Below are 10642 nucleotides of genomic sequence, written 5' to 3'. Positions count from 1 at the left end.
TTATTATCTAGCTAGTATAAAGGGAGCCCACGCTCTACTTCATTCAGACCCAGCTTGGGAGCGGGGGGAACATCTGGATGTGTTTGAGGGGAACATCTGGTATTTGCTGCAACCCCTGGGCTGCTCGGTCCTTTGACAGCCCCGTGCCGGGGAGGGAGCTTCGCCCCGGCCGAGCAGCGCAGCCGTTGGGATGATGTTTGCAAAGCATTTAGCCATCCTTCTGCGGAGGAAGTTACTCTGGGTGTTACTCCGTCCTGTGTAAATCTTGCAAATCTCCACCCGAGAAGCCCGGGTGCTGCCAGCCCCCATGAGAAAGTGGCTCCAAATGAATAATTGCTTCGTTAGAGCTCGGCCAGTGCGTTTTCCCAGTGAACTGAGCCACGGATTCTCAGGGGAGCGGCGAGGAGCCCTGGGTGCCCCCACCCAAGCTCTGTTTGCAGAGAGACTTGTGCTAATAATCCCTCGGCTTTCCGGCGCGAGCGGGACCCCGTTGTGCTGCCTGGGCTGGGAAATTCACCAGCCGGTGGAAAAATACCACGGGAGGCTTTGCCGAAGAGCTGATATCCCAGCTTTTATCCCTTCCCGGTAACTCCTGGGGGTGGGGTCCCTTTCTCCTCTGCGCTGTCGCTGCTGCGAGCCCCGGTCCAGCCTCGCCAGGCTCAGGTGGGGCAAACAGCCACTGAGGATGTAAAATCAAACGATGCTGGAAACTCGGTCTCAAAAGCTGGGAATGTCTCGGGCTGGGCAGCCGGGGCTCGATGGGGATGTGCAGGGCCGAGGGGACACTGGCCTTGCTCCAAGGTTATGCCACCTCCAGCCTGCAAGAAACCTGCTTTTCTGGAAATCCGGTTGCCACAGAAGGATCTGGATGGAAAGAAGAGCTGGGGAGACCATGCAGGGCTGATATCTCTTGGAAACCCAAACCCTCGTGCTGGAAAAAGCCTGAAGTGCAAACGGAATTGGGCAAAACAAACGGCTACAGTGCTGTGAGCATCCTCCCCCACTGGCTCTGCGGAGATCCCCTCCCCCAGCTCCGGCACTATCCAGTGGGAATGTCATGCCACGGTGGGAGCCTCCCTTATGTCCTTGCTCTCCCTGCCAGCTCTCCGAGCAGAGGGCCAGGCGTCTCCCCTGAGCCCAGATGCTGCAGCTCCCTGCTGTGATTTCCCCCCCCCTCCCCCATCCCCGGGGGGTCAATGGCAAGGCTGTGTCACAGGTGACACGTGTGGTGCCCCTCTTACCCCCCCCCCCCCTTCCTCTTTGGGGCTGGGGGATAAGCAACAACCCCGAGTCCATCTGCTCAGACACCCCGTACCCGACCCCAAAAGCCTTTTTCTTTGCCCGTTTCCTTTTTTCTTCCAAGACAGGAGCGTTTCAGCACAAAATCCACCCATGCATGCTTCGTGCCGAGCTCCTTTTCCTGTAAAAATACTTGTCTTATCTCTTGACTTTCCCTTCTGTAAGCGGGCTGCCATAAATTTCCGCGGGCAGACGGCTTTGGAAGCACTTCCAGGGCTATTCGTTGTGGATTTCTCTCTGCCTTTGGCTGTTCTTAATAAATGGTGCCCAGACCATAACAGAAGAAAGAGGAGGAATGTACCTCGGATTTTTGTGAGAGGCAGCAAAGGAGTTTCCCATGGGAACGCCAATCTGCAAAGCTGCGTTCTGCCACATCTCCAAAGTACTTTTTTTTTCTTTTTTTCTTTTTTTTTTTTTTTTCCTCTCCCCCCCCCTTTCCTTTTCCTTCTCTGTTGGCTCTCCATCACGGTGAAAACCTGCCTTGATGATTGCACCACTCGGCTTCTCCTGTGCTTCCCTGATCCTGCTCTGGCGTTGCTGCTGCCGGGATGGCTCAAGGCTGGAGAAAGCACCAGGTCTTCCTCCGTTTTGGGTCCAGCACCTCGAAATGGGCTGTGGGACTCCCTGCCTTGTGACGGCCTTGCCGCAGGGGCTCTAGCTGGGTTACAGAGAGATGGAGTATTTTTATGGATGACAAGAGCATCCACAACAAGAATAATAAATATTGAAAATCCTCAAGGGTTTTAAGAGCTCTAAATCCCTCTGCTTTACGGCTTAGCTTGCCTCTCTCCTTGGGAAGCAGCCGCGCATCCTAGTGCTCTTTGCTGAAAAGTTTCTGTGCCTCACTCCAAAGCACCTTTGTAATAACTGGTTCCAAAACTGGTACCGAAACTCAGGGGAACACTGGTCTGAGGCAGCTTGGCACTTTGGGCATCCTCGCATCTTTCTATCCCCTATTTAGTTTCTTGTAGTGAGCTTGTTCCCACTGCTCTGGTTTGCAAATGTTGTGTAGGTCAAGTTGAAGATTTTTCTTGGCTCCGGTCCTGCCAGTCCTTGCCAAGTATGTGGTTTATTGCATGCAAATGTTAGTCAACAGTCACATTATCCAAAGGCAGCCTTTTTTCTTTTTTCTTTTTTTTTTCTTTTTTATTCTCTAGCTTTAAATAAATGATTTGGCACAAACAAGTGTAAATGTTATGTCAGCATTAGACACTGTTTAATCTTGATGGATATGTTAGCGGCAGAGCGTGACACTAATTGACAGACATTAAATGATGCTTTCTGTTTCTAGTTGCGTACAAACAGGAGTTCTGCTTCATTAAGGCTGATTAAAACTCCACTCTCCATAGTTAGGGTGGTGTGTTTTTTTTTTTTTTTTCCCCCTGTATTAATCAAAGGGGTATTTATCACTGGGAAAGCCTGCCGTGTCGTTTCCCTTGTTGTGATTAATGCTTTAACACTCTCGGATGATTTGGTTATCCAAATGGTACAGCCCTTTTATTTGTCCTCGTTCTTTGTGTTTGGGGAAATAAAAAAAAAAAAAAGGAAAACCCCACTGGAAGTCTATCTTCCGACCATAAAGAAACTACTTGGGGGTTGCAGAGAAAAGGGTTGGGAAGGAGGAGAGGGGGGGCTGGGGTGAGTCAGCCAAGATGTTTCTCCGCAGCAGACGTTGGGAAGGGGCTGGAGATGCTGCCTGCATCCCTGCCTGCATCCCTGCCTCCAGCCAGCACTGGGGTCAGACCAGAACCTGCTTTGACAGGTGCCCCCGCTGCAAAAAAGCTGCGCTGTGCCCGTGTCACTGCGAACTTTGGCGAGCGACAGCTTTGTGCTCTGGGTTAGGACCAAGGCAGAAGCTGGGAGCAGGACCAGGCTGCTGGCAGGATGAGTGCAGGGGGAGGAGGTGTGATTTCCAGCCCTGGCTGCAGGGACTGCTGCTTGTCACTGCCCGTGATGAACGGTCACCCACGGACGGGAGCTGTTGTTCCCTTCCACTGCGCCGCTGGGTGAAGGCAGCAGAGCCTGGAGAGCCGTGGCTGCCTGAGGATTTAGCTGCTGAGGATCCAGCACCAGCCTCCTGAGGCAATAGGAGCTCCCCTGAGATCTCATTTTGCCATCTTGATGCCTGCTTTGGTTTGTTTTTTGTTTTCTGTTTTTTTTTTGTTGTTGTTGTTGTTTCTTTTTTAAAGCATCTAGAATACAAACCGAAGCTGGGAGTGATGGCAGCTATTGCCGCCCGCTTTCTGTTTGGGAAAAGCTGCCGCTGCCAACAGCAGAGGGGAGGGAGTGTGTGCACGGGCAGGCTGGGACCCAAGGTCAGTCCCTCTCCACCTCTGTATGAGGGAGAAACATTCACACCGGGATGAATCCTCCTTCCTACGGAGCCCCACGCTGCTCCTGATCGCGCTGGTGTGGTTGCAGGACCGTCTGCAGGGGCAGACATAAAAGCTGTGCTTGTGGTGCAAAACTCTGGAGGCCACTGGGATGGCGCTTAAATCAGGGGATTACGGGAAATTTGGGGGTGATAAAGTGTTTCACTATATAAGCTCTTACTTTTGGGAAATAGTCACCTTGGGACAGTCAGTGGGATTAGAGGTTACTCAGTCGTACTCTGTGCCTGGCTGGATGGGTGATGGAGCGGCATTTGGTGCTGAGCACCTAGAAATCGCGATGGGTGATGATTTACCACCTGCCAAACGGTGTGAGCTAGGGCTCGTGGCAGCTCATTGCACAAAACCTCGCTTGAGTGCAGCATCTGCAGGTGCTGGTGGTGTGAGCAGCTGGTGCTGGTGGCACAGCCCCGGTCATTTCGTGGCAGGAACAGGGATTAAAAGAAAATCCAAACCCAGGGCAAAAAACCCACAGAGGCAGCTTGTTTTTAATAAAGACTCTGCACTCTTTATTCCAAAGGCCAATGCACGTCAGGTAAAATAGTATATATATAAAAAAAAAATGTACAAAAATAGCAACTATTTGCACTGAACTTGCTTTATACCAGCAAAGTTAAGTATAAGCAGTTGGGTGTTGAAGCAACAAGAATGATATCTTACTGGTTGTAAACCATTAGCAGGGAAGAAAATCAGTAGCTATGACATGAACATTTTCCCAAAGAAACGTCCAAGAAGTTCAGCTCATATCTAATTTTCCCCACCCACACACCCATCCCTGCCGCTCTTCCACTGCCTGTGCAAAGGATGCGCTGTGATCCCTGCTGAGGGGCAGCTCCAGGATGGTCAGAGCTGCTAATTCGGTGAGTTTAGTGCTGATTCAGCATCTCTGCATTGATTGAAGGAGCATCCCGAGGGTCCGGGTGTGGGTGAGCCCACGGGATTGCAGCTGGACCTCCTCCCCCTGCAGATGCAATCGGGAGGGATGTGTGCCCGGCGGGGGCTTGGCTTTGAGGCTTTTTTTGTTGCTGTTTTTTTTGGGGTTTTTTTCAGTTGTTCCAAGCAGCGGATAAGCAAAGCGTGCAGCGGATAAGGAGCGGGAGTGAGTTTGCAACACATTGCAACAGAGCAGGGGGGATGGCCTCGGCTGAGCACCGCCGCGAGGGAATGGGCCGGGGGATACACAGCATCTGGGAGCAGGAGCTGGAAGAAAAATGTTATCTCAAGATATTAGGGGTTACTTTCAGACAATCGGAAAGCAACTGGTCATCCTCCCAGCTTTGATAGCAAGAGCAAATGAGTATCTACTACAAAGGGCTTCAGCCTGCACCTTCTCTCCCCATCCTCCCTTCCCCAACATTGTAACACCCCCCCTGCGGACCCCCAGCAACTTCTCTCTTCTATTCTGGGAGCTTGCAAGACCTGGATCTACCAGGCAAAAAGATCAGTTTCCAAATAATCTTGTCAAGAAGGACAGATTTAAGCAGTTTCTATATGTTATTTAATTGTCTGTATTTCCCTGCTGCAGGGCGGGAGTTGGACCACTGTGATTTTTTAATTCTTTTTCAGAAAGAGCAGGCACCATGGGAATGCTTCTTGAGGTTCACAGGGGAAGAAACCTCCCTGTATTTTTGTTTCAGAAGATTCAGTTTGTTCCAGCAGAGCTATGCTAGCTGAAAAAAAAGCAGTTAATGTGTTTCCTCTCTTGGAAATCTCATTTATTTCTAGATTTTTGTCCCATGGACTGAGTGGCATCTAAAGTTTTAAGTACGATTAGTTAAAAGAAAAATAAATCTTTGCTACTCTGCTAGTGCAAATAGCCGTCTCACTAAAAAATCACTTATAAAGACACCATCCTCTTGATGCCTCGGGGCTGAGAATTGGGCTGATTTCACCTAAAACCAGGGAGTTTGGTGCTTCGGGAGCTGCCGGGAGCTCTGAACTCTTGGAGCTGTTGCTGTTGAAAAGAGCTTATAAGGGAATGTTCAAACAGCGTCTACACCCGGATATGCAAAACTCATCTGTCATTGCGCTATTGTCCGTGTTCCCGAGGTTTTCTGGTTTGGCTTCTCGGGGCTGGCGAGGCGCTGGCAGCGGCGGTTGGCATCTGGGCTGCGAAGGCAGAGGGACGGGTTTGGGTGGGGGTAACTGGCACGGCTCCGTCCCGGCAAGCCCGGTCCCCAGCTGCAGCTCTGTGGCCAGCTGGCACTTCGGGTTATCAAAAAGGTTTGTCAGAAAAAGGATTAATTCTCCCCCCAAAAAACACGTGCATTGCCCTGGGTGGAGGCTGCGGTGCTGCCTGACAGCACGCAGAAATCTTGGGGGGGCTCTAAGTTCCCTCCGGGACCACTAGCAGCTATGGTAGCAATGGCAGAAATGCACTTTTAAAAAATTTTTTTGGGTATTTTTTTCTTTGTTAACCCTGGGTTTTAGATCATAGAACAGCTGGTGGCCCAGGTAGCCGAGCTGGGGCTGTATCAGCACCAGCCCAGGATCGGTGCTTTGCTTTCTGCCCGCTTGATCGCAGCAAGGGGCAAAGGCTTGGGGGGGTGCAGGAGATTTAGGAGGGGCAAAGAGGGGTGATCGCTGTCTCCAGGGCTGGACCATCCCTTTCTGCCCCTCCAAGAACCTGTAATATTTTACAGCTGCACATTGAACCCCGAGTGGTGTTGTCAGGCATGCTGAATTATATACTTTTAAAACCTTGGGCTTTTGGGGGTCTTTTTTTTGGCTTTTTTTTTTTAACTGTTAGCAGCAAGAGAGGCTTGCGATGCTGATCGTTCCTGCGCGTGGGGTCTCCCTCTCCTAGAATTAGTGCTAGAAAGAGTGATGGAGTATTAAAAAATAAAAAAATGAAGAGAAAAGGATGTTTTCTACCTAAAAAAAAAAAATAGCGGTTACCACCAGGAGGGACTCCAGCCGTTCACGTAGTAGAGGCAAGGCAGGTACTGCCAGCCACCCTGCAGCGCGAGCAGGGATGCTCCGGGCAGCGCGGCCGCTTTCTGCCCCGCCAGCCGCGTGTCCAGTTTGCTGCTTTCCGAGCCGATTTGTTTCCTTTTGGTTTTATACCTCCTGTTCTGGAACCAGATTTTCACCTGGGTCTCGGTGAGCTGCAGGTTTTTGGCCAGGTGGGCTCGCTCAGGGGCCGACAGGTATTTTTGGTGGCTGAATTTGCGCTCCAGTTCGATGACTTGGGTGTGGGAGAACGCTGCCCGTGAGCGCCTGGGCTGCCGGGGGGGGCACGGGGCGATGGGCAGGGGCTGCAGCGGGGGGGCACAGTCTGACAGGCACGTGGCATCTGCAGGAGGAAAGAGCTGAGAATTACCCACTTGGAAATTGCCCGAATTTTTTGCTTTTTCCCTTCCAGAGAGCAAGATACTCGTATTACCTTGGAAATATTTTCAATTATTGGTGTGAACACTCTCTTAAAGTCATATAAGGGAGTTTTTTCTTCCTAATCACACTTTCTTAACTCTATAAGCATGCGTTCAGTATAAATGTACTCTTAAGGAACTAAAATAAGACTAGGAAATAAAATAAATAATATAGAAAGGGATATTTTGCAAAGCTGGTGGAGGTCTGCCTAAAACCCCAAGGGGCGGCTGTTGTGAACAGCGTGGCATCAACAGCTCTGGAGATTTTTTTTTTTTTTTTTTTTTATTGCAGGATTCATGCTATTAGGCACTTCTTGTGCCTATGGGAAAATCCTGATCCCCAAACAAAACAAGTTGCTGTCCTCAAGCTACAGAGGGTAGCTCTGAGACAGGAGATCAGCGCGGCTTAAAGCAGCCTGCAGTTAGAAAGCGCTGAAAATAAATCCCTCCCTTTTCTCTTGGCAATGCCAAGAAATTTTGGGGCAGATTTTTAAACCTTCAGGCCTGGCTTGACATATATAACTGCAGAGCTGGCCTTGGATCACAGCTCCGTGGTGTTTGCCTCCAACTTATTTCTTGTGGCACCGATGGGTCACCTGAGCCGCTACTCAGAAGGGTGCTGGGCTCCCTGGGACGCGTCCCCTAGAGCTGTTACAACTTTTTGAGTCCATTTATTTATGCGGTTAGTTCTTTTTTGTGTATTGCCCAGCCTGGGATGGAAATAAGCTGTTGGTTTGGTGTCATCGTCGTTCCCCCCCCCCCCCCCCCCCCCCCATCAACCCCTTTCCCGCTTTAGTAATTTCTTAGTATATTTTCTTAACATGTAAACATAATGCTCAAGATAGAAACAACCGGCTTAATTCCCAGCTTGTGTAAATCATGGTTGTCCCACTGAAATCCCTGGAGCTGTGCTGATGTATGCTGCCGCTTTCTGGGAGATTTGCTACAGCTTTTAATGATTTTTTTTTTTTTTTTTGGTAATAATCAGCCTGGTGGCTGTTTCTGAACTTGCTTTTATGTAGAAACTTCTTTTAATAGACTTGAAATGTAAAGCCAAAATTCCCCTGGCAAGGGCTGCCTTAGCTAGCAAGGCTCAGTTGCTAGAGGATTTGAAATTGCTTTTTTGGCTGTTGCAGCTCAGCCCAGGGCTGCTGGGGCAAGGAAGGGCCAAGCTCCCTCCCACAGCCCTGGCCATGCTCGTGATGCGACAACACGAGAGACACCGGTCACCAAAATTTGCTTCTGAGCGTGATTTTCGGTGTGTGGCTTCTGCAGCGCGACGTGACCGCCCACAATGAATTTTGCAATTGCGTGCTAGAAAGGGATGCGGCAGCAAGAGGCGTGGGATCGTTATCCATAAACCCCACGATGTGCAGTGGTACAGGCAGGAGCACATCCTCGAATCGGGGCTGGGCATGCGGGAAAGCTGAGCCCTGCTGCAAACGGCACAAATTCAACACGAGGGCTTTCAAAATATCCTCGGACCGGAGGCACCGAGGAGCTCGGTGGCATCGCCGCTCTGATGGCTGTGGGAAGGATGGGCATGGGCTGCCCCTCTGAGCTGGCAGCCAGTACCCCAGGGTGCCTTTGCTGGGGACCTCCTGCATGAAAAGGGAACTTTATTTCCCAAGATATCACAGAAATGCATCTACTGGGGACTTTTTTAAAGCAGCATTTTTAGGCAGATTCAGTCTTTTGAGTTATCTGAAGCACCTGGCCAAGGGTTTGCAGGTAGTTACTATTGCTCTTACTCTCCCGCTACTAGAGCGGCTACTCCCCGTATTTAAATGCTCGCAGCAGCTGGGGCTGGATCCTGCCCCTTGGCTGCCCCAAGCATAGACACGGCTGATCCATTGCCTGGCCAGAAGGCTCAGCCCGGGGCTTCCACCCCCTTACCTGCGTCCGGCTCGTGGGGTGTCCCTCGGGCTTGGGGTGCTGCTGGGGAACGAGGGCTCCCTGGGGCAGCCCCCAGGGCTGAACCGGCCTCTCTCCCCTCCACCGTGGCTGCCCCCGGCTCCCCGTCCTCCGGGCTGCCAAACCCTCTGCTCTTGCCCCGCTCCGGCCACGCTCCCCGCTCTGCCCCATCCCAGAGGATGTCTTGGATGAGGAAGGATGGACGGCGCCTGGAGGAGATGGCCATGGGCTGCTGGGCTGCCGTGGGGGTCAGGTTCATCCCTGCTGGGGTGCTGCTGGGTGCTCTCTGCCTCCTTGCAGGGAGCACCCCAGCACTCATCCTCCTCCTCCTCTCCCTGCCCAGACGCACACTGGCTTCCCACCCTCCCCGCTCCGCATTTATGCGGCAGGCAGCCAAGCCTCCCAGGCCTGATTGGAGATCCCTGGCAGGAGTCTACGCCCTTCGGTTGTCTCTTGGCTCCCGAGCGGGTTTTCTGGCTGATTGCTTCTCCCTCTTGCTCAGGACACCCTTCCCCACGGATCCATGGGGTCACAGCCAAACCCAGCCTCCTCCACTGCCCCCGCTGTTGCTCCCTTGCTGGCAAATCACCCCCAAGCTTTTATGACTAAGAGGAGGATGCCTAAGTGAGTTTACCCTTTTAGCGATCAAAATACTTCCAGGATGGGGGGTTTGGCGAGAGGAGGGGGGACCAGCATCGCCACCTTGGAGGATGCTCTGCAAGGGGACATCTTCTGCATCCAGCAGGACGGATTCTGCCACCAGCCCCAGCAGCCAGTGCTCTGCTTGCTCCTAATTATAGAAATGATTTATGTCCCAGGGTAATCCCTACAGCTTTTTGGGAAAAATGTGGTTTTCAGGGGAAAAAAAAAAAAAAAAAAAAGTGAAGAAAATAGAAGGGTGTTGGTTGGTGGTTGTTTTTTATTTTTACTTTGAGGGTTTTCTTCAAAACCCTTCCACACTGATGCACTTTCGGTTTGTTGAAAAACAGGGGGGAAATGGTCAAAGACATTTTCATCAGCTTTGCAAAGCTGCTGTAGCAAGGGCTTTAAAATCAGTTAAGATACAACAGGCAGGGAGAGCGGCTCCAGAGGCAAATGCTTGCACAGAAAAGGGCAGAGGGTTCACATGAAAACTTAAGCCTAAACCTCAGACCAATTCCTTGCCCAGATGTGGAATGGGACAGCATTTATTTAAGAAGCCTTAGTACCTTTATACACCATCCTGCAAAATCCCACTTTCAAAAACACCCCAAAGAGCAAAACCTCCCCCATTCCAGGAAAAACCACAAGTTGAGCTCTCTGTTACGACAGATTATTTTTTTTCCTGGGCATCTACTTTATTTGTAGCTGTTCTTCTCGAGTTTCTGTTTGAAAAACAACTCCCTGCTCGCCACACAAACAGCTGTGACCCCCCTCCCCCCAGATGTGGGCAGCATGTGATTAAAAAATCACCTTGCCCCATCGTAAGGCGAAGCAATCTGGTGGGGAAGCCCCTGTGGGAGCAGGATTTGGCTCCTCGGGCAGGCAGCATCCCTGGGAACTGCAGGCACCCTCCGAGGGATGAGTGTGTATATATACACATATATAAAAATATATATACACAATGACCCCCTGTAGCCCTGTTGCCTGCAGACTTCTTTTGCTGTTGGAATAACGTAGCCCAGATCC

General features: G+C 51.1%; 1 protein-coding gene across 1 annotated transcript; it reads right to left on the bottom strand.

Moving 5' to 3' along the window:
* Positions 1 to 6380: 6380 nt before the first annotated feature.
* NKX3-1 (NK3 homeobox 1) lies at positions 6381 to 9293 on the bottom strand. The gene is made up of 2 exons (XM_040618088.1): positions 8957 to 9293; positions 6381 to 6984 (listed from the first exon to the last, which is right to left on the bottom strand). Exons 1-2 carry the CDS (start codon positions 9291 to 9293, stop codon positions 6584 to 6586), a joined length of 738 nt encoding a protein of 245 aa, XP_040474022.1. The 3' UTR covers positions 6381 to 6583.
* Between the last annotated feature and the right edge of the window lie 1349 nt (positions 9294 to 10642).

The sequence above is a fragment of the Falco naumanni genome, chromosome 19, assembly GCF_017639655.2.
Source record: "Falco naumanni isolate bFalNau1 chromosome 19, bFalNau1.pat, whole genome shotgun sequence".
NCBI lineage: Eukaryota > Metazoa > Chordata > Aves > Falconiformes > Falconidae > Falco > Falco naumanni.
The sequence above is the reverse complement of the archived record's forward strand: the minus strand, read 5'-3'. Positions and strand labels throughout refer to the sequence as shown.

Bases quoted from the DNA above. Each gene is read 5' to 3' on its own strand.
- NKX3-1 (XM_040618088.1), bottom strand. From the start codon at position 9,293: ATGAGTGCTGGGGTGCTCCCTGCAAGGAGGCAGAGAGCACCCAGCAGC. The intron at 6,985-8,956 runs GTAAGGGGGTGG...TTCCTCCTGCAG, and splicing joins ACCCCACGAGCCGGACGCAG to ATGCCACGTGCCTGTCAGAC.